This window comes from Lobosporangium transversale (assembly GCF_002105155.1).
Source record: "Lobosporangium transversale strain NRRL 3116 chromosome Unknown BCR41scaffold_42, whole genome shotgun sequence".
Taxonomy (NCBI): Eukaryota; Fungi; Mortierellomycota; class Mortierellomycetes; order Mortierellales; family Mortierellaceae; genus Lobosporangium; species Lobosporangium transversale.
In genome coordinates, this window is record NW_019029020.1 from 306,655 (window position 1) to 328,179 (window position 21,525).

The 21,525-nt window shown below is 41.6% G+C and overlaps 5 protein-coding genes across 5 annotated transcripts; 2 read left to right on the top strand and 3 right to left on the bottom strand.

The window, feature by feature from the left end:
- Window positions 1-477: 477 nt before the first annotated feature.
- BCR41DRAFT_381876 (hypothetical protein) lies at window positions 478-3,463 on the bottom strand. Its single transcript, XM_022027330.1, has 3 exons — window positions 2,906-3,463; window positions 2,032-2,447; window positions 478-1,936 (listed from the first exon to the last, which is right to left on the bottom strand). The coding sequence occupies exons 1-3, from the start codon at window positions 3,301-3,303 to the stop codon at window positions 714-716; spliced, it is 2,037 nt and encodes a 678-aa protein (XP_021877956.1). The 5' UTR covers window positions 3,304-3,463; the 3' UTR covers window positions 478-713.
- Window positions 3,464-5,702: 2,239 nt separating this feature from the next.
- Window positions 5,703-7,506, top strand: BCR41DRAFT_360384 (calcium-binding protein NCS-1). Its single transcript, XM_022025349.1, has 4 exons — window positions 5,703-6,048; window positions 6,198-6,222; window positions 6,678-6,895; window positions 7,137-7,506. The coding sequence occupies exons 1-4, from the start codon at window positions 5,985-5,987 to the stop codon at window positions 7,400-7,402; spliced, it is 573 nt and encodes a 190-aa protein (XP_021877957.1). The 5' UTR covers window positions 5,703-5,984; the 3' UTR covers window positions 7,403-7,506.
- Window positions 7,507-13,772: 6,266 nt separating this feature from the next.
- Window positions 13,773-14,744, top strand: BCR41DRAFT_381878 (RNA recognition motif 2-domain-containing protein; the record flags this gene model as incomplete). Its single annotated transcript, XM_022027331.1, has 4 exons — window positions 13,773-13,805; window positions 13,897-14,018; window positions 14,103-14,234; window positions 14,319-14,744. 4 exons carry the CDS (start codon window positions 13,773-13,775, stop codon window positions 14,488-14,490), a joined length of 459 nt encoding a protein of 152 aa, XP_021877958.1. The 3' UTR covers window positions 14,491-14,744.
- A 585-nt stretch (window positions 14,745-15,329) lies between these two features.
- BCR41DRAFT_360391 (hypothetical protein) lies at window positions 15,330-18,071 on the bottom strand. Its single transcript, XM_022025350.1, has 9 exons — window positions 17,827-18,071; window positions 17,645-17,727; window positions 17,322-17,512; window positions 17,158-17,215; window positions 16,985-17,045; window positions 16,667-16,863; window positions 16,329-16,581; window positions 16,083-16,215; window positions 15,330-15,992 (listed from the first exon to the last, which is right to left on the bottom strand). Exons 1-9 carry the CDS (start codon window positions 17,885-17,887, stop codon window positions 15,443-15,445), a joined length of 1,587 nt encoding a protein of 528 aa, XP_021877959.1. The 5' UTR covers window positions 17,888-18,071; the 3' UTR covers window positions 15,330-15,442.
- A 49-nt stretch (window positions 18,072-18,120) lies between these two features.
- On the bottom strand, window positions 18,121-21,463 carry BCR41DRAFT_162701 (Cullin-domain-containing protein). Its single transcript, XM_022019666.1, has 8 exons — window positions 21,166-21,463; window positions 20,752-21,087; window positions 20,288-20,608; window positions 20,018-20,192; window positions 19,568-19,929; window positions 19,002-19,454; window positions 18,356-18,909; window positions 18,121-18,253 (listed from the first exon to the last, which is right to left on the bottom strand). Exons 1-8 carry the CDS (start codon window positions 21,223-21,225, stop codon window positions 18,229-18,231), a joined length of 2,286 nt encoding a protein of 761 aa, XP_021877960.1. The 5' UTR covers window positions 21,226-21,463; the 3' UTR covers window positions 18,121-18,228.
- Window positions 21,464-21,525: the final 62 nt, after the last annotated feature.

Genomic DNA, 21,525 nt, shown 5'->3' on the forward strand with positions numbered 1-21,525 from the left:
TGTCAGTGTCACTATACGAAGTACAGTGATCTGTTAAAGGCAAAATTGGGTTGAATGAAGTTGGACATTTCCATTTCAACTACAAGTGTCAAGAGTCAAAATCTTACAAAAGTTCTTTTAAGAATGCCGAGAATGCTGAAATTTACAGCAAAAGCCAATGCTTCGATCAACAAGATCAAGGAACTTTTTGCGGTGAAACAGCCCAAAGGTCTCCCCTCTCACGTCCTATACGATCCTTCAAAAGAAAAGATACAACGCATGGTCAAAGCCTTGGAGTTCTTCCAAAATGATCATATAATATCTTTCAACAGCTCGAACAAGAGAAAAGGCGGAGAGTAAGGACAAGGAGCCGACCACGTTGAGGCGCGTCATGGAATAAGGAAACGCAGAAAGGTACTGGGAAGAGCACAAGGGCTATGATCTTTGGGATCGATTTCTACCTTTCATCGTGTCTTAGAAACTTTTTATTCTAACACTTATATACATATTCAACTTTATTTTCTTCATATTTTTTATTTTTTATTTTTCAATAGAAGCGACATCATCCTACGGAGATAAAAGAAAAAAAAAACAAAATGCATATAGTATTCGTCATGTAGGGAAGATGGGTATAGAGGATTAATGAAAATAAACAGCGATAATGTCGAGCAATGATGTTTTTCGTTTGTGTGTTTGTGTCATCCATAATACAGGTGTGGTTTAGTTCGTTGGATTTAGGCATAGAGGGCCTTAATCTGACTGACATATGCCTGGTTAATCTCCTTGCGCTTCAACTTTTGAGCAGCAGTCAACAAACCACTTTGAGCAGTCCATTCCTCGTGTTCCAAGTACACACCCTGCAATAACTCAGCAGGCTTAAGGCCAGCACGCTTGGCGGTGGCGAGGCAGGCATCGAGAACAGCCTTAACGATGACTTTGTCTTGGCAGAGAGCGGCAAAATCCTTAGTCTGAATACCCTTCGATTTGGCTAATTCTAGAATGCGGGGTTCACTAGCAACAACAATGGCAACAGGCTTTGACTGCATAGAGTCAGCATAGACGCAAATGTTATTGCAGTAGGCTGTGCTCTTGTAGACAGATTCGAGCTTCTCAAGAGCAATGTACTCTCCGTGCGACAGTTTGACCAAATTCTTCTTACGATCAATGATCGAAATGGTGCCATCGGGGTGCCACTCTGCAATATCACCTGTCTTGAGCCAGCGGTCAGCAGTCAATGTTGCGGAAGTTTCCTCTGGGTTCTTGAAGTATCCAGCAGTGATGGAAGGTCCACGAATCCAAACCTCACCACGGGCATTAGGCTTGTCCGTCGAGAAATATCCAGCATCGGGCACATCCACAAGTTTAACTTCTGTGCAGGGTACAGGGGAACCAACACGGCCGTAGTTGAAAACATCGGGGGTCAAGATAGCGCACATTCCACAAGACTCCGTCATGCCGTATCCTTGAAGAATAGGCACCAGGGCAGCGGTCAAGAAGCGCTGAGTTTCCTGAGAGATGGGAGCACCTCCAGAAAGAGCAAAGCGAAGACGTCCTCCGGTCTGTTGCTTGACCTTGTTGAAGACAACAGCATCAAAGATTCCAGTCAATGCATTCAATTTGCGATCCTGGCACCAAGCCTTGGCATTCAAGGCAGCATGGAAGACCTTCTGGACAAGGGGCGATCCCTGGTTAACCTGGGCCAAGATTCCCTTACGGATGGTTTCCCAAACAGCAGGGACACCAGTCATAAGGGTGGGACGAAGCTCCTTAATATCACCTTGGCACTCGCGGACTGAGGCATCAGTCAGAGTACGTACAGTACCGTATCCAAGAGTGACACCCCAGAACAAGCAAACATTCTCGACCAAAAACTCGAGAACGTGAGCAAGAGGCAGATATGCGAGCAGGACATCTCCTTCATGAATATATTTAGTCAGCATCTTGTTGACTCCACCAACTATTAAACATTGATAAAAATAGTAAGTATATGAAATGTGAAGCTAAAAGCATAAAAAAAAAAAAAAAAATATATATATATATATATATACATACTAGCAGCAACCAAGTTTCCGTGGGTCAGTAGCACTCCCTTAGGGTTGCCAGTTGATCCAGAGGTGTACATGATACAGCAGTAATCCTTTGCAGCGGGAGGAGTGGGCTCAACAGGGTTATCAACACCAAGCTGCTTCAACTCCTCGAGGGTGATGAGCTCGAGGTGGGGATGTGCCTCCTTGAGAGCAATGACATCAGATGCCTTTGCATCACCATCGTAGACGATCTTCTTCAAAGTAGGACACTTGCCAGCAACATTCTTGATGGTGTTGAGCAAGTCAGCATTGGTGTAGGCAACAGTGATCTCAGCTTCGTTCATTGAGTGCAAAAGACCATCTTCACCAAGGGTGTCGTAAGCAGTGACAATGGTAATGGACTGGGTGAAGGCACCATGAGCGAGCAAGAGCCAGTTGGCGCTATAGGTAGAATAGAAATAGAAAGTAGGGTGGACGTTAGTCTAATCGCACGATGGTACACTAATTTTCAACGGCAGTTGTCATGTTGACAGAAGTTTCTTTCTCCAGGCCAAAAAGCACATGACTCAACAGGGGCTCTCATCATCCCATCCACAGTTGGTCGCCCAAATGTCTCAGGACATCGCCTAAATTGGTTCTCACGCATATCAATCTCCCCGTTCAGGATGTCTTGCCAAAACTGGCACTCGAGATCTGATACTAGCCATATTGCACCAGATCTCGATTTTTTCGCTTTTCCTGTCATGCACGCCCTTGATACTTGCAGTTTTTTATACAGTCCACACAATTGTCTCGACCCAGACCCTGAACCAATTTTCACTTTTTCATTCATGGGCCCCAATAACCATGCTCTTTGCTCAAAAACCCCTAATAAATTGCTTTGCCATGATGTTCCATACCTTGTAGCACCGAAAACGGTAATCCTGTCCTTGGGTTGAAGACCGAATTTACGGAGACCACAGCCAATGCTATCGACAACCTGTTTAGCGTCTTTGTACGTCAACCAGTGGTAGCCTGACATCTTGAAGAACTTCCAGGTCTTCTTTTCCTTAACTTCTTCGCCTCCGACAATCTTGGTTACTTCCTTTTCCTCTTCAACAATCTTGACGACCTTGCGATAACCAATTGCGTTGAGGTTAGGACGGACCTTGACAGAGTAATTGAGAACATCATAGAGAGTCTTAATTTCGTCTGAAGGTGTGGACATGAGACGCTTGGCTGAGAGGACTGAGCGGCGGATACGGGTCTCGCCCTGGACGTCTGTAGGGCCGACTTCAACGGTAAGGCACTTTGTCATGATGAAAATATGTATGGTATGTCTAAACGGGATGAATGAAATAGATGAAGAGTTCGAATGATGAAATCACAAAGGCGAATGAGGAGAAATGTCGTAGGTGGGGTGAACGGATGATGAGTTGGGAGAGAGGATCTAGTCGAAGAGATAAAAAAAAAAAGAGAGAAAAAGAGAAGAGAATAACGTCTTGACCGGTCTTTATAATGTCAAGAGTTGGGGAGGTAACGCACCAATTGTATTTAGTAGACTGGAAGACGTGGAGTTGTCAGACTATGCTCTTCAAATTAATAAGTATTGAGAAACATGTGCTTTCTGTTCCGTCCTAATTTTTTCCTTTCACAAGGATGTAATGTAAGGTGGTAAGACATGTTTGTTACATATTAAGGTATTTTGTTATGGAGCAATTGCTGAGGATTAAAAAAAGAGCATTAAGTTTGTCCTAATAAATAAATAGAAACTGAACTAATGCACAGAGGAGACTGAATGAAGTGCACCGAAAACACCCAAAGTGGAGGCGGATGAGGGGACGAGAGCACTCAAGCTCTTGCATAAAACGCACACACAACAAACATAAACATATTCTATTTACACAAACATCTTTGACCGGACAATATTTTAATTCATCATGCCCATCCACGAGACCAACGAACCAGTAGACAGATTATCCATCGAAAGCAGCCCCTCGAAGAGGCCGAATAAAAATACATCTTAAAAAAAAAACTAGTAACATGAGCTTGTCCCTATTTCACTAGTCTCACCTTTCATCTCTCCAGGCTCCAAGTTCTATCGGCCCTTGCAAAAAATGAAAAGTAGGAATAGTCGTGTCAGTAGTTTAGTGACCTCGATTTTTTTTTTTTTTTTTTTGGTTGAGCAAGTACTATTAATGCATTGCATCTGAACGTTGCACGACTCGGAGCCGGGTCATATTTTTTTGCGTGGCGGATGTAAGATGGAGGATTTCGAGATAGGAGGACCACTTTTTTCAAATGTCAAATGTCAAATGAGAGCCCAAACGCGAGCATAAGCATTTTTGCACAGATGCATGGGCACATCTTTTTCTTCTCTGGAACCCTCTTTTTCAGATGCACATGAAGCCTTTCTTTCGAAAAAGGTTAACGCCCACTGTCGGTTCTTACTAATAGCGAAGATTGATCAGTATGTAAGTATGTATATAAGTATGCGCAACAAGTCTCTCTTTGTTGGTTACCGTTATTTCACGTGAGGGGTACAAGCAAGTCATTTGGAAGGAAGGTTGTGGAGAGAGAGAGAGCCGGTAAATAAAGAACTATTGGCGCTTGTTAATTGTACTCCATCTTTGACTAATCACATATCCTAACGAACATTCCAAACATGCATGTCTTTTGTTTTCTCGCACGGTTCATCAAGTTACGAATGGACAGTTGAATACGACACATCAAATATATAATTGATATAACGATGTCGTAGTGTTCCGAGACTCCGTTAGTATCTTTTTTTTAACTAGCAAATGGTGCACATGAAAATGCGAACGAAAGAGTCACTTATAACAGTTGATTAGTCTAGCATAATGAACTCTTGTGCTCTCTTCAAGTGTATTGTTGAATAATACAATAGGGTTTCATGATTGTATCGGTAATAAAGTCCACGATCAAAGGAATCTTCGCTAATTTGCACATATTAATACGATGCATAGATCATTGCGAGCGACTATGAGGCTCTCATGGATTTTGCAAACAACGTTCACTCCTGCTATATCTCATCAAGCGGGGTCTGACCGTAGAATAAAAAGAGTTCGAAATCCGTTGGATAGACTTTTAATTTTGCAGCAAATATGGCAAAAAATGAGCACTTTGCGGAAGAAGGAATCAGGCTTTTTGTTCCCAGTTGGTTGACTGGGTCCTGATTTAATTATTTTGTCGGTCACATCACATATCCTTTCATTCTTATCTCCGTTGAAAGAGCCACAAAATGCTTTAAATAGCAGAATTTTTCCCTGCTGAGTTGCCATAACTGGATCCCCCTTTTAACCAATCAGGTGAAGGCCTAGTCTTTCATGGTTGCAATAGTTTATGGTGCCTGAATGGATGCCGGCCTAGTATTTAGGAGAGAAATCCGATTCGTGTGATACTTCGTGTGATACTTTCATCATTCCTCATGTTCCCGGGTCTCCGAATCATTTGGTATTGTCCACGTGAGATCAACTGACATCAAGCTTTTATTCAATGGAGGAATGAGACATAGAGCTGAACAGCTGGAGTCTCTTCACCCGGCTTTCCAGGGAGTTTCTACACCTCGCGTCATGTTACTGTTGAAGTTTTACGCTTGTTTGAAGAAGCCTGTTACAAGGGATGGATTGGGTACCTCTTTGACCATATTTACGTGTCTCTTCATGACAGTGCGTGCAATGGCCTCCAGTGAGTGCTCCAGACAACAGCAACGTGATGAGGTGTGTAGAAGCAGAGACAGTTTCGATTGATTCCATCGAATCCCATCCTTAAACAAAAGAGGGGCTTCCACTGTAGTTTTCTATTTTTCTCAACAAAAACTTAAAAAAAACAACAAAATCAAAAACAGCACACCATTCAGTCATTATTGCTCTTATTCATTCTCATTTACGTATTTCTTTATTTCACAACTTGTTTTGCTACAACCACAGCTTTTAATTACAGTACACGAACATTCTACTCCTCTAATTCAACTACATCATGGGCAAATCGCAATCAAAATTGACTACAGAAGAGCTTAAGGACCTTCAGCGCTGCACTCGCTGTAAGCTTTATTTATTTATCAACGTTTTTTTTTTTTTTTTATTTTTTTTTAGTTATCTTTCACGATGAATGAGTGTCTGTAATAATAATAAAAAAAGACTATTATTAATTAACATGTTGCTTGTCTGTTTTTATTCTTCTATCAAACAGTTGACAAGAAAGAGCTTCAGCAATGGTAAATGTGAGATGCCATCCCAATGCATTCTCTTCGAAACTGAAAATGATAGCAAGAGAGTGGAGCTTATTGTGCTCTGGTCAATTCAACTACATCATTATCATGGCGTCATTGAAGAGTAGAAAGTGTTTTTCTTTATTTTTTTTTTAAACTTTCAACACTTGAATCCTCCATCCCTGTCGATGCATGCACTTTTTTTCTCTCTCTCCTTTTTCCATTTGTATGGGGGTATGAGAAAAGAAGGTGAGTCTGGAGCCAACAATAGTCTACCGACAGGATATGCGGGCGTGAAGAGAGAATTGTCTACAAAAGCGTGAATAATTCTAAAGTGGTTTATGGGCCATGATATGGGTCGTTTATCGTGGAAAGCTTGTGGCTAGGATCACTCTTGAAGCCAACATTCTGTTATGAAGATTTCGGCCATCAGTTTTAACTTGATTAATTTAATACAACAGGTACAAAGGTTTCATTAAAGACTGCCCGAGCGGCGAACTCGACAAGCCAGAATTCCAGAAGATCTATAAGCAATTCTTCCCCTTTGGAGACCCTTCGACCTTTGCAGACTACGTCTTCAATGTCTTTGACTCAAACAAAAATGGAAAGATTGACTTCAAGGAGTTCATTGTTGCCCTGTCCGTTACTTCCCGCGGAGATCTTGAAGACAAGTTGCAATGTAAGCAGACACGTCATTCGACAACACATTACATCGGGCTCTCTATTTCTGGACCAAAAGGTCATTTCTTTAATTTTGCTGCTCTAGAAGCAGCTGAACAACATCAGTGAAGTCATGTATCACTCATTATCGCCGACGTCAAAGTCAAGGCGCTTGCAGTGTCACTTTGATAGACTGATGCAACAATTTTGTGTTGGTATTTCAGCTTGCTTATGTGTAATCTACTCTATTTTTGGATTAGGGGCGTTCCAATTGTATGATATCGATCAGGACCAGTCTATCACATATGATGAGATGCTGAGCATTGTGGACGCCATTTACAAGATGGTTGGCACAATGGTAAAGCTTCCTCCGGATGAGGATACAGCTGAAAAGCGCGTCTCGAAGATTTTTTCACTCATGGACAAGGACAGAGACGGAAGATTGACCTTTGATGAGTTCAAAGAAGGTTCCATGAAGGATCCCACAATTGTACAGGCACTCAGTTTGTATGATGGTCTTGTTTAAGTTGCTATAGCAATAAATTGATTTGACTGCCCATTGTCCATTGACGGCAGCACCATTCAGTCCTTTGCTTTTTTTTATGGTTATCAGAACTTAAATAAAATTCTGTTGTAAAAAATAAAAATTTTGTAGTAGAGTCCTCGCCAAAAAGTCATAAACTGGATATATTTTACAATACTCAATTTGAATTAAAAATTTGAAAAATAAAAATTTACGTACGAAGACAAAAATGCATATATTTTTTGAATAGAAGGAATGAATTAGATGCATGGCCACCAAACCAATTCAATCTTCGTTTTTAATTAGAAATATTAGAATTTGCGAGAAATGGGCAACATCATTCTCAATCTCATTCTCGATCTCATCCTCATTGTCAACCTACTTTATTCGCAATCTTCAGATAGTAAAATGTCTTTCCCTTTTGATATCAATAACCTACTCTCATACAACGATCTTGGTGGTTGGTATAGCGAAGGAAATATCGACCAAATGATTTCAGGCACACCCTTCACTCCGCCTCGAAGATCGCCACAACTGCCCACTGAAGCCGATCTCTCCCCTATTAGGTCTCCTACCGAATATCAATGGATTACTCCTCCCAGAAACGAGCCAAGGAGTTCTACCTCATTAGAGCAATTCGGTGAGCGTCCCAATACCCTCGATTTAAATCCATTCTTGTCAGACAAACAAACTGGAGAGAGAAAAAAGGCATTTACACGCAGTAAAGCGTCCGTTACTAAAGACGAATACGCGATAATAGCTCATACATATAATGCTATAATGAATGCGCCACCAGCAGTCCAAGACTGGTTTAAGAAGACAGACAACAGAGCAATGGACCTTTCTATTCTGATGGGTGTAGGGAGAAACACTTGTGTGGCAGCAATTAAATATGCACAAACAGGCATCGTCGAAATGACAGGGCGAGGAAGAACTGGACGCCCTAAAAAAGAAGCGGACAAGGATTTAAACTCGAAGGTGCTGAATATCATAGTTGAATCAAACAAGAGCGGGACTCCTAATTCTGCGGGTTTAATTGCAAACCAACTGAAAGAAGACTTTGAAATCGACAGATCAGCAAGATCAATCACTCGCGACCTCCGTAAAATGGGACTGTATTGGGGCAAAGGGATCCGACAGAACTTTTTGCACGACTCCAAGGAGAATATTGCCTTCCGAGCTACTTACCTGAAGCGCCGTCTTAAGAATTTAAAACTAGTAGACGGCAGTTGGGTGCCTAGGACTCCAGAGGTCTTCTTGGACGAGTCTTACTGCCACATTGACCATGCTGCAGCAAGACGTTGGGTGCAAAGTGGCGGTGGTGTCATTAACGATGCAGGAAGGAAACCAATCATGGTTATATTTGCAGCCTTCATTGTATATTATGATGAAGCTGCTAAAAAGGTTGAAGGCAAATTCGTTAATGATAGCGTGTATGTTTGGCCATCAAAGGGACCAAAGCCTCAATCAAAAAAAGGCCAAGAGCAGGAGGCTGAACTGTGGGATGACGTACCTGAGGAGATCAGGAATGCAGGGGTCGTGGCAACAGATCACGATTATCATGGAAACTTCAACGCTAGTTTGTTCGATAGTATCTTTAAGCGACTTTGTGAGAATCTCAATAAGATGGGACTTGGCCCTTGTAAAATCCATCTTGATGGCGCTTCATATCACTTTCACAAGAAAAACAGGAAACCAACCAAGAGCGACACTGTGAAAACTATCAAAGAGTGGCTCACGGGCAAGGAGATTGTTATTCCAACAAGGGAAAATGGAAAAGCACTGAACAAAAACGAGCTTATGGAATTGGTTAACGCTCTTCCTGATGAGTCGTATTTCTCTATCAGTAAAATAGCCCAGGAGAATGGTGGACATGAAATCCTCAAGACTCCACCCTACCATTGCGAGCTACAACCTATTGAGAAGATCTGGGCAGTTGTGAAAAACATAATTGCCTCGAGAGCAATGGTGACAATGACATCCATCTTGCTGAAAAAAAGGCTACTAAGCTTGTTTTCCCAGATTCCGTGTAAAGTCTTTTACTCTGTATGGAAGAAGTCTGTGAAAATTGGCATGAGATACTATAACGAGAGGAGTCATGCACAGGAAGAAATAGTCGAAGAGGTTTATCAAGAGGTTTTTGATGAAAACGAGCCTATTGTGGACCTTAGTGACACTTTCAAAGTCGACAATAGTGAGTGGGATGCAGAACTCATTAGAGTACTAAATCAAGAGCGAGCTGAAGCTGTTACCCTAGGCCCTGAGATAGTGGATCTTACACTAGATGCTGGAAGCATGTTTAATGTGATAGAGGATAGCGAGTCTGAGGACGAGCCTCTTATCAATCGAAAACGCTCTCGTAAAAATTAAAATTTTGAGTTTGTACGTATTTTTCCTGCGTCTAAAAGTGGAAGTATTCTATTCAATTTAAAAGCCTGAAAAATATATCCAGTTTATGACTTATTGGTGAGACTCTAGAAAGGATTTGGATCACGTGCTCAATATTCTTAAACGTTTATTGCTCAGCCTTCTAATTATGGTTGTTGCGTCTATTGAATCTAACCAATGCTTGTTTGTGTACGTGTTGTTTGCTTGCTGTGAACCGTGTCTATTATATCCAACAACGTTATTCTCCCTTCTTCCCCTCATCTTACGAGCTCCTACTTGGAACCCTCGATCGCAGCATCCTGTCTTATTCATCTCCTTTATTATATTTCCTATCCTCATCTTTTTTTCCCTGCTTCTTCTTCCTTCTGTCCCTCGCATCTATTCCAATTTTATCATTCTCATATCACGGACAGGTAAATGAGGGGGTGATGTTGAGTATCTTTTTTTTTTTTTTTTTTTTTTTTTGAGCTTGTTGAGTCTCTTCGATTCTATTCTTTTCATCCATCCTCTTTTTATGTCTTTTTTCTTTATTCATTTCCCACGAAGTATCAATAAGATTATGAACTTCTTTACTTTGTATGAAGCGCTTGTTTATCCAGCATCCTCGATTCATCTGCTTTACCGGTAGCTCTGCTCTCCTTTTCATTTCTTTTGTCCTTCTAAGCGCCACCAATTTCTTGCTGCATCAGAGGTGTCATTAGACTATCTGCTTTCATTTGAAAAGAAATTCTTTTTGTCAAAATTGTATAGTCTTACCATATTTGTCTGTAAAAGAGAATTAATTTTGGGTGAAAGTCGACAACTGGCGCAGTCCAAGGGGGTTCAGGGTGCAATGACCTTTTAAAGCATGAATATTCTTGAGAAGAGTTCTTTTTCGTTGGAGCGCATGACCGGCTAGTTTTCCCTTCTGCCCTTGCAAGCATTCATGCAAGCAAATACTATTCGTTGTTTGTCGTCATTGTGAGGGATTGCTTGATTCGGTGGACTCGCACAAATTCCTTCTTGCAGAGGGCCGTGTCTTTTTTTTCTTTTGCAGGAGCTAATGAAGCCTTTTATTATTATCAGGGGTCAGGAGTCATCCTTAGTATTATAGGTTTTAATAATCCCAGGACAGCATTCACAGGTACGTCAATATAAGTAAACTTTTCTTCTTTTTTCTTTTTCTTTTTCTTTTTTCTTTCAAATACGGCTCAGCGATGCTGTTGATGTTGCCTTGCTTCAAATCTTTTCTTGTTCTAACCGCAGTGCTCACGAGCTAGAAGCACACTGACATATATCTGCTACTTGGCTCATTTTTTTGTTATTTCGTCCGCCTCCTAAACTCGATTTACGTACGTCTCTTGACTTCCCTCATCAACTTTTAAGACGCACTGTTAGTTGATCCCTTTCAGAAGAGGTTACATTCCGCTTACTCTTCATTAGTTTCAATACTCTATTTGGTTTATTCGTGCGTCCTATAGCACAGCCCATCTTCCATCCCGCTCACTGAACGCGCGCCTCGGATCCCTGGAGGGCCTCAGTGCTTTAATCACTAATAAAGCCGAGGCAATTTGCAAGCGGCTTTGAATTTTTAGTGTGTCTGGGATCACGCTGGTCCAGCCACATCTGAGGTTTGCTTTCCGTATCATCTGAATCCCTGACTTAAGTCTGACACTATTGACGTGCCCAAGCGCTACTTTACATTAAAATTAAGACCCAAGAGGACCAACTGTCAATATGTCAAACGAAAGCCAGTTTTTCGGATCCTCTATACTGAGATACATGATGCAAGACTTCAGCCAATATCCCCCTCGAAAATCTTCTGCTCTCAGGTTACCGCTATCCGAGGCATTTAAGCCTTCAAGCGAACCTCAGTCGCCAGCACTGGCACAGGCATTAGCCATCCCCGGCTCACCCAAGTATGGAACCAACAGCTTTTTATTCACCGTAAGTAATTTTGTATCATCACCATTGCCGTTCACAAAGTCCTCGATTCCGCAAAGAGAGCATAGCTGACCCTGTGACCAAAATTAGGACAATGAAAAGCATAGCTGGCTGGGATACGGTCAAAGATACAGAGCTGCTTTGAGTAAACACTACTCTGAAAGCATACATAACCAGGCCCCCGGTATCAATGATAACGGAGGGCAAGCTCGTGATAGTGACATTAAAATGTCACTATTGGATCGAAAAGCAAAATCCCACGTACAGGTTGGCCCCCAAGCTAGGAAAAGTTATCTCGCACAGCCCTCGAGTGTTGATCTAGATCACGATGCACAACAGAACCTATTCTTGCCTTGCCTTGCCGCTCAAAGCTTATTTTCGTCAAGAGCTTCTTTACTCGCATCTGAGTTGCTGCCGCGAGCCATAGATGCTGGTGAGGAGAGGTCCTTAATGCCTGGCCCTTTGCTCTTCGGGCCATGCCTCCTTCCAAAGTATAGGTGCGCTCACCCTAGGTTGGTCGCTCCATCAAATGCCTTGAGCGAGCAGCTGTCTGTGCTTATCGTTAAGAAAGGTATACCTATACCAACTCGCTGGCTTCAAGTCTCAAACATTCCTCGAAGCATGCCTATTTGGCGGGCTCGTGCTGCTTTTAAGGTGATTAGATGGCTTTGTTGATGTGAAATGGTATTTTACTATTGTACGAAAGTAGTACTAAAACCAAAAAAAAAAAAAAAAAAAAAAAAAAAAAAAAACGCTTTCATTATTTCAGGGCTATGGGGATTTGAGAGGGATTTTTACAGCCTATTTAAATGGCGAAATGTCCCTATTTATCGAGTTCTTTGACATCAGGAATGCGGTAAAAGCTTCTAGAAACTTATATTCAAGTAAATTGTTTGACATGACAGTCAACAAAGTGCGGTTCTGCCCAAGTGCTGTATTATTTCAAGTAAGCGTAGACCTTAGCTTTCTCAGAGATTACGCTCCTGGTTGTAGCCATATGAACTAAATTAATGATTGTCGAGCTTAGGTCTCAGCGGATTACGCAAAAAACCCAAACCAAGGAGTCCTGAAAATATCACTGCAAGCGCCATTACTTAATGAGAGTGACATGCTGGTAAGCATACAGATGAGCCTGAGTGCCTCATTGCGAAACTATCGCCTTTGCCCAACAGCCCTGTTAGGGTGCTAATAAGTCCTTATTTGGTATCAATATAGCACCTCCTCGGTTCTTATGGTGATATCCGATCGTTTCGAACTGAGTTGACCTGTTGGCCACTTGTAACATTCGTGGAGTACTATGACGCCAGAGACACCGCTACTGCAAAAGCTGGTTTGGAAGAGGCGAGCAACAATGTACGCAATAGGTTTTATGAGATATTGAGATAAGGTTCCTTTATTATAGACTATTAATATAACATAGCATACTAATTTTATTTCCTTTCCAGAAACAAATACTATGCCATGTTCAATTTTGCGACAGGAGCATGGTGGAGCTCGTGGCACGAAGCCAGCCACAGAGCCAATCTAGAGACAGAATAGCGCCGGCAAAATCGACACTACCATTGGAGCGATCTACCGATGTATTAAGCTTGCCTTTGCCTTCTGGTGTCCGGCAAGGAATCAGTGCTAAGAGCTCAAGCTCCCCGACAAACATGGCAAATTCTGAGTTTTATCCGCAACAAAATGAATCCTCATGTCCATTTCAAGGCTTGAGCGATATTAGCCACGCGTTACCGACAGTTGCTTTGAGCGAAGTTATCAGCGATGAACTTTCAACCAAGCCATCCAATGAATGGTCAAATAAGTCACCCTCAGGACCAAATTCGATAGTCCCGCTTCAGAACAGTCATCATGAGGTGAACCCAAGGGCTATGGGACAGCCTAAAAGCACGTTTGAGTCTGTGAATGCTGCTGGCGTAAGCAGTACAAAATCGAATATTGCCGTGGTTTCAAACAGTAAGCACTGTCAAGAGTATTTATAAGGCTTATAGCGGTTTAAAAATTGTGTAGTCTATTCATTTATTAACCCGGAGCATCAGGTTCCGACAAACGCACTACATTCATGATTCGGAACATTCCTAATAAATACACGCAGGTAAGATTATCTCTCTCTCTCCCTTTTTTTTTTTTTTTTTTTTTTTTTCGACATACACTAATGTGAGAGCAACATGCCATTTTGTTCATAGCAAATGCTTCTTGAGTGCATAAACGAAACCCATTTCGGAAAGTTCGATTTTTTATATCTGCGAATGGACTTTAAGAGCAAGTGCAATGTCGGCTATGCATTCATAAACTTTATCAACACTGAGTAAGTTGAGAAGCGCGTTGCTGTTCATTTTTGGTTTTATTCTTTGCATTAACTGTCGTGGATTCCTTTAATATATTTTGCTAGTGTCATTCCATCATTTGTGGAGCAGTATGTGGGTAAGAAGTGGTCTCGCTTTAACTCGGACAAGATTTGCAGCCTTTCATATGCAGTAATTCAAGGCAGAAAGGCTTTGATCGAAAAATTTCGGAATTCATGGTATGAATGCGTCGAGATTTGTTTTTATTTTAGTCTGTTTTATTTAAACGTCGAGCTCATCCACCATTGCGTATCCGACAATAGTGTTATGAATGAAGAGCCACATTATCGCCCCAAGCTCTACTACACTAGTGGAGCAAACAGAGGCCTAGAGGAGCCGTTTCCTGAGCCAACTGCGCACAGGAATGCAGCGCACAGGCCTCTGCGGCGTCGGTCTTCAGGCTGCCGCAAAGGGGCTGCCACCTTTTTTGCGTAGCAGCCTGTGCCTGAGGCAATTGCATCGAACACCTTATTAGGGAAAAAGGTGGGAGACGCTAAAGGGGGATGGGTTGTCTACGAATTCCTTGCCCCCTTAGAATAATTAATGCTTTGCCTCGTTGCGCGATAATAAAGAGCTCGTAAGCTACAACAGAGGAGTGGAAGGATTATCTTGAGTCTTCAACGATCTTTTTATAGTGTGTGTGCTTTTTTTGCAATGAGAAGGATAAACGTGCTTTTAGATTAATTTATTCTTCGTCACAAAGAGTTGTTGTTGGTTGTTTTTTTTTTTTTTTTTTTTTTTTTTTTTCGCTTGTGCTCAAGCCAAGCCAAAGGCAACATCGGAAGGCCCATCGCCCTCCCTCTGCCTACAGATGCTTTAGCAAGACATCTAACAGAAGGCTTCCATCCTCCGAGTTTCAGTTTGTTGACACCAAGATCGGATCACATGGTCATCAATGGCGATCACAGTTCCTACTTGTCACATGCGCTTTTGATGATCAAAGTCACCCAGGGAAAATTTTGTGCGACGATCCAGGTTCAAATGAATATTTGATCTCAAAGCGGATATTTTCTTCTGCGACTTCCTCACGAGCTCCTGCAATTAAGACAAGCCAATTCTCAGCACTTCTGATAACCGTAGCAATAACCAAAAGAAAGGAAGCTATTATCATAGACGCCAAAAATGAAAAAAATGCCAAAGCCTTACATTTCACGACCTTTCAAGTCGCGCTAGACTATCAAATGAGTTGCCATACGCAGTATCGCCTTACTGAACTAAAATGCGTATAAAAAAAGAAATACATTTAAAGATCTATAAGTTAAGAAAAAATTCCATGACTGATGACTGATGTTTTATTTTGGTGTTCTACATCGCTAGAATTATGTAGCCTCGAAGAGGAGTCGAGATAGAAGAACGCAAGACATGTTTCTTAAAAAAAATTAGATGATCAGTAGAGCGTTACTGTGGCTACATGACCATTAAGCATCGCCTCAAACACCGCGCCATCTGTGCCATACAAGGTAGTATGCTTGAATGGGTTTTGGGTACTTGAACCGCGATTAAGGATCAAGCCTTGTTTGTTAGGGATACCGGCGGAAGAAGGTGAACCACCAACAGCACCAGAGGGATCCAGAAGCGCCATAATCGTGGAAATCTTCATATCCGGGAAAATTCCTTTTTCAGGGGACACTGCGGTTAATCCACCACCTAGCTGACGCTGCATATTATTATTGTTAGCCATATCTTGATCTGATCCAAAATTATCCGGCGACCCATGTGGGCTATCTGTTGAGGAATATGAGGCCCGAACGGGGTCCAAAGAATCGGTAACTGATGTAGAAGAGCCTCTTGACTTCTTTCTGGTAGTCTTCATAGCTTCAGGTGTTGATGGAAGTATTTGCATTGTTTGAGAAGGAATTGAGGACAATTTAGCTGTTTCTGCGTCATAGTTTGACGGAGGGGATGTTAGATGTAACACAAACGGACACCTTTTATAACTATTAATTCAAAAAAAAAAAAAAAAAAAAAAAAAAAGAGTTAGCAGAACACTTTTTTAGTAAAAAAAAATCTAAAGCACACTGCCGTACCTTTGAAAGTCAAAATGCCCAGGAATATTGGTATGCATTACAATCTTCTTGCATCGATGCGTACTTCCATCAAACAGAACATCGATACCAAGATGGAAATAGTTGTAAAAATAATCATTTGGTTGATGGGAACCTATTTGATCGTTTGTAAGAAGAGCAGAAAAATTATGAGTGGAACATGGGGCTCCTCAAACACCTAGCAATCCCTTCTGGGAGCATCTCATGTATCATTAGCTTAGCATATACCATCTGCTGGATGGCTGGATCTATCATAGCCTACGTCCTCCATCTCGCCAAGGATACCATCATCCACCTGCTGGGACTGAGGACTGCCATCCGTGTCGTTATGAATCTGCATTTTATCATCCTCCTTATAATATATACTACCTGGTGAACCCAGGTCAGCTAATAAATCCTGAGGCGTTGTGACATGTAATTGAATAAGGCATTTTTGAGACTGCATAGGTCCTGGGAATTGAAGCACTGCGCCATAGTTGATCTTAAAAAAGATAATGAATGGTGATATCAGTAAAAATATCCTGATTTCAATTCGTTAAAAACAAGGAAATGTATATAAGCCATACCCTTGCTACGACCTTCTCAACTTCTGTCCTATTCTCTCCGATGCGACCGTTGTAAAGATTGGGGCTGCTACTGTCCTGGATATTTCTTGCAAGCGTGGTGACAGGAATAGGCGCAGCTGTTATCCAATCAGCTCCGTGGAATATGTACATATGAGTGGCGACAGGTGTGTTACCATCAGGAAATTCTATAGGTAGGTCTGGTAGTACAGATATGTGTAGATGTAGAGATACAGGTGAGCCATCTTAATGCTGGCTCGCTAACATCAAGAGAAGACCGATAAACTCTTCAGAGCTGCCTAGTATTCCTTTATGTGTTACCTGCAGAGGTCTGATATAAGAGAGTGTGTTTTTCAGGGATCGGAAACACCAGCGATAACCCCTATATAGCGATAGTATGGATGACTCATAGGTTACCTCGATCATATCCAATTCAAATTTCAGGTTGTGGTATCGTATCTTAATATATAAAGAAACATCATAGATATTCTTACTGGATAACTCAAAGTATAGAGATTGTTTGAAGAGTCGAATTCTCCTGGGAACGTTGGTCTAAAGACAGTCATGGCAGTAACAAGAGATTCAACATGAATTCCTGTAGACGTATGTCATAATCAAACCCCAGTATTTATAGTAGCATTGAGTGTTGGTGTGTTACCCGATGAGCTGATTGATGAGTAGGAATGTTGGGAGAGCTTTCGATGAGCAGACTTCGCCTCCTTTGTAAGTTAGGCGTAGCCTCGAAAAATCATAAACGTGAATCAATTTCAGCCGCTGTAAATAGGGTTCAAATCGAAGCTCGATTCCATTTGAAGCCAGCTTGAGGACAATATCAGCTGCAAAAGGGTCCTGTAGTAAAGAGAGATACATGAGCTACAATAAGTAATAGTTATAGGTTGATTTACACCCAGGTACCGCAAAATGCTGAGCAAGTAAGAAAAAAAAACTAGTTTTTTTTTTTTCTTTTTTTTTCTTTCGTGCCTCTTCGCTGTATTTAAGTTCAACTGCGGGGATCAGCGCTGCTTGATCGCGAAGAAGACGGATAATGTCCCAAAGAGACATACCTAGAGCAGATGGATTTGGGAGTCAGGCATATATTTCATCTACACATTATCCATTTACGTAGCCTCCAGCATACACTCCATCCTAAAACATCTTCCTACCGAGCCTGAGCCAGCCAAGGTGTTTTCCTGGAGCGATTGATAGGTCTAAACGCTGAGCCATGATGGGTTTTTAGGATTATTTTTTTCAGTACAATATTGTATCTGAGGAAGAATTTTATACAGTGAGCTTGGAGTTTGAGTTTTAGCGTTCAATGCTTTTGAGGATACTTGAGGGTCGCAGGGATTAGAGGGTGATGAACAAAGAGTGGGCCAGAATTATAAGGACGAGAATCAACAAAAGCTTCATGCCCCATCATTTCAAGTTACATGTATGCATGTGTACACCAACATTGTGTTGTGTAGGGTCACGAGAATAATAAGCACGTGTACACCTCCTTTCTCTTTTATTGAGGCAACCTGTTTTGTCGTAGGTGATTTTAAAGGGACCGGTACAAGATGGGCTCACGCTAGATAGTTGTATATTGTCCTAAGGGAAAGCAAAAGGAATATATAGCGTCAGCTTACATTTTGGTAAAAGTAGTGCAGTTGTTCCAATATTCCGACAGGAGCTTGTGCCATTCACAGTTACCTGTCTCCAGGAGCTCTCTCAAGGTATTCTCGGTCGATTAGAGCTTCAATGCGCTTTTTGATCATAGATGGAGCTGGGTTAAAGCGCCCTTGTAGCTGACTTATGACCTCAGTAATCAAGTTATTGTGATCCAAGGATTTGCGGTTCTTCATCACTCTCACAATTGCAGCTTCGGCTATGTGCTTGCGATCTTCATCTACCTTCTCCTGCGTCTCCTTGAGCTCTACTGCCGACTCAACCTTGGATGCAATTGTTTGAATTTTGATACGTAGCTGTCTCTCTGAAAATGCTGCATTGAACTTGAATGTATCTGTTTCTGCAATCTCTCTAGATTTTGGATCCTTTATCAAAACTTTAAATTTCCCGCAGGCTACAGACTGTAGTGTCCGCTTCAAATTCTCTGCAGGGAGTCCAGTCTCCTGTTCGATGGTCGTATAAGAAAGGGATTCACCCTCTGGTACATTATTGAAGAGAAGTAGAACAATGGCAGCCATAGTTGACACATTGAGCTCATGCTTCTTGTTATCGAAAGTTGCTCGCAGATCCACATTGCCCTTTATAAAAGAATCGTAATATAGCGGTATGGTTAGACCGTATTTTTCCCATCCTCATAAATTTAATTGATGTTGTATGGTGAGATACATACCATTGTCATGTGCCATGTTAATTTTCTACCATTATGTCGTGAAGTGTAGAACCTCTCAAAGACTTTAGTGGCAGCCAAAAAGTCCACTGGGAGATTACATGGCACAGGCATTGATGAGATTGGCCAGAACGTAGACGTCAACACTGTGACATTCAGCTCAAACGGTGGAGTATCAGCTACTTTTCCAAGGAATTCTTTGAATGATCCCATGGTATCTGTCGACAAACGCATGTCCGTGAACATTCCTTCAAGTTTGGATGTGAACTGGAAGCCACACTCGATCTTCAATTTAGAGATCATACCACGTTCTGCTTCATCACTAAGGCTCTTTCCATGTAACAGTCGGTTGGACAAATGTTGTTTATAGTATCTCTCAAATACATCCTTATCTGAGAGGAAGCGGAAAAGCGTTGTGGTCTTATTAAGGATCAAATCAACTTCGTCATCTGATTTCTATAAGGCAGATAGGGTAGCGAATGACGTTCAGACAATGTGACAAAGTGGTCAAGAAATAAATCACGCAGCAACACTGAGCCTCAGCAAGTTGAGGATAAAGTAAAACTTACTCCTTTGAAATCTTTCTTAAGTTTGTTGTCAATAAAAAGCGACATGAATTCAGGCGCTTTGAAGTTCAAGTTTATGAAAATTTCGAACGCAGAGTTGATCGCTGTTTCAAACGATTTATCTTTGGAAAAGGCTGAGTTCAAGATGGTGTCGAATTTATCTTTTAAATCAAGAACTTCCTGTACCCATCTCAGCGCCAAAGCTACGCCCAGCGGTATTCCTTTCTCTGTATTTTCAATCGCTGATTCCTTCACATTTGTATTGATTGCTTTGCCACATTCTTTAATGTAGCTAGAAACGCCAGACTGGAGCTCCTTCGCTCCGTTGGGTACTCTTGAAAAAAGCCTGTACATACGATCCAAATCTGCCATGGAAATTAAGATATTAGGTATTTAAGTATATAAAACTAAACATAGATCCACCAATAAACTAATAAAATTCGCCTTCTATACCTTCTAAGCGATTATTGATTAAAAGTTGCTTCAGACCCCAATTTTCCATTTCCATGACTGTTTTGAGATGCTTTGCAATCATCTCTTGCTCAACAATCATGCGAATCTTCGGTTCCGTCTTTTCCGTCAAATAGTGGGAGCAACGCTGCTGTTCTTCATCCAGTCTATTCTCCACCTAGTCGGCAGTCAGAAAAAATATTAACATATTAGTATATGTATAGGACAAGGAAGGGAGCTTAGTGTGAACAGACAACCACACCACTTCATTACCTTGCGCATATACTCAGGCGGGTCAAACCTTCTGACAAGATCATCGCTTTCAATCCGGTAAAACTCGCGGCTCGTCTCCACAAAACGGGTTTCAAAGTCTGACACATAGATCGAGTCTGCTCCGTTGTTCTCCTTCATCTCAAGTAGCATATCTGTGCAAGCCTTAATGGCTCCACGATCAATCATATCTCCTTTTCGCTCTAAGGTTATTTGCTCAAGTAAAACCTTCTGCAAATGTGATTGAATGGGATATTTTTGCGATCGAATAACTGTGTCTCTGAAGAGGTAAAGGCCCATGTCATATGTTCGAGGTAATCTACTCTGAGGCACATAATTCTTGTCCTATTGATATGGTATCCAATAACACTTAATTTCTGACATTATCCAAGGAATCAGGTATCGAATGACGAGGAGATGGAACCAGATTGAGTGTCGCTTCTTTGACCAGTATTATCCTGACTTACCATGTGCACAAGGATATCGCTAATCATTAGAAGGCAAGTCACATGGTGCTTCCAGAGCCTCTGTATTGCTTTTAAGACCTGTACTCCTTCTGAGGGCGATGTATCTGCAATACCCAGTATAGGGACGATCTTGCTTTCGGCTTCTGACATCAAGTGCTTTTCGATCAGCTCCTTAGTGCCATTATAAAGGCGCTCGCCACACTTATGAATAACGAGGTTGTATCCGCATCGGTAGACCTCTTCATAAGACAGAGTATAAGCCTTTTGCTCATGGATAGTCGTAATAGCGTTGGCAAGAGTTGACCAAGTGCTTTCAAAATGCGACTCTGCTGCAGCCTGAAATAAAATAGAAGCATGGGTTGTATTAGTAACTTGTATTATGACTTGGCTAAAGTTGTGCTAGTATGGACTTACCTTTCTCTGGGGAGGCCTTATTTTCCCTCTAACAGGTCTTCTTCCTTGAAGAGAAGCCATTGAAATGTTGAAGGTCTTAGTGGAAGCGTGACGGATTAACGTGCGAACAATGTGAACCGAGGAAGAAAAAAAAAAATGTAGCGAGACGAGTTTAGGAAAGAAAGAAAGTATACCGGGCGATGAGGTTAGGAAAAGATTGGAATCTTGACAAAGTGGTCAAATGAGTGTGTCGATGTGTCAATGGAAAAGCACTGAGGGGAGAAGGGGGTGCAAGTGGGTGACCAAGTGATTGAAGAATAGGTACAATGCACTGTTCACAAAAAAAAAAAAAAGCGGACAGTCACGAGAACGAATATTTGG

Excerpts from the sequence above, each read along its gene's own strand:
- BCR41DRAFT_360391 (XM_022025350.1), bottom strand. The coding sequence starts at position 17,887 with ATGGCTCAGCGTTTAGACCTATCAATCGCTCCAGGAAAACACCTTGGC. Across the intron at positions 16,582-16,666 it reads TTGAGAAGGTCGTAGCAAGG|ATCAACTATGGCGCAGTGCT; the intron begins GTATGGCTTATA and ends ATCTTTTTTAAG. Across the intron at positions 15,993-16,082 it reads GGGCATTTTGACTTTCAAAG|TTATAAAAGGTGTCCGTTTG; the intron begins GTACGGCAGTGT and ends TTGAATTAATAG.
- BCR41DRAFT_360384 (XM_022025349.1), top strand. The coding sequence starts at position 5,985 with ATGGGCAAATCGCAATCAAAATTGACTACAGAAGAGCTTAAGGACCTT. Across the intron at positions 6,049-6,197 it reads CCTTCAGCGCTGCACTCGCT|TTGACAAGAAAGAGCTTCAG; the intron begins GTAAGCTTTATT and ends TCTATCAAACAG. Across the intron at positions 6,896-7,136 it reads TCTTGAAGACAAGTTGCAAT|GGGCGTTCCAATTGTATGAT; the intron begins GTAAGCAGACAC and ends TTTTTGGATTAG.
- BCR41DRAFT_162701 (XM_022019666.1), bottom strand. The coding sequence starts at position 21,225 with ATGGCTTCTCTTCAAGGAAGAAGACCTGTTAGAGGGAAAATAAGGCCT. Across the intron at positions 20,609-20,751 it reads GCGATATCCTTGTGCACATG|AGTAGATTACCTCGAACATA; the intron begins GTAAGTCAGGAT and ends TATGTGCCTCAG. Across the intron at positions 19,455-19,567 it reads TTAAGAAAGATTTCAAAGGA|AAATCAGATGACGAAGTTGA; the intron begins GTAAGTTTTACT and ends TCTGCCTTATAG.
- BCR41DRAFT_381876 (XM_022027330.1), bottom strand. The coding sequence starts at position 3,303 with ATGACAAAGTGCCTTACCGTTGAAGTCGGCCCTACAGACGTCCAGGGC. Across the intron at positions 2,448-2,905 it reads ACCGTTTTCGGTGCTACAAG|CGCCAACTGGCTCTTGCTCG; the intron begins GTATGGAACATC and ends TTCTACCTATAG. Across the intron at positions 1,937-2,031 it reads CGGAAACTTGGTTGCTGCTA|TTGGTGGAGTCAACAAGATG; the intron begins GTATGTATATAT and ends AATGTTTAATAG.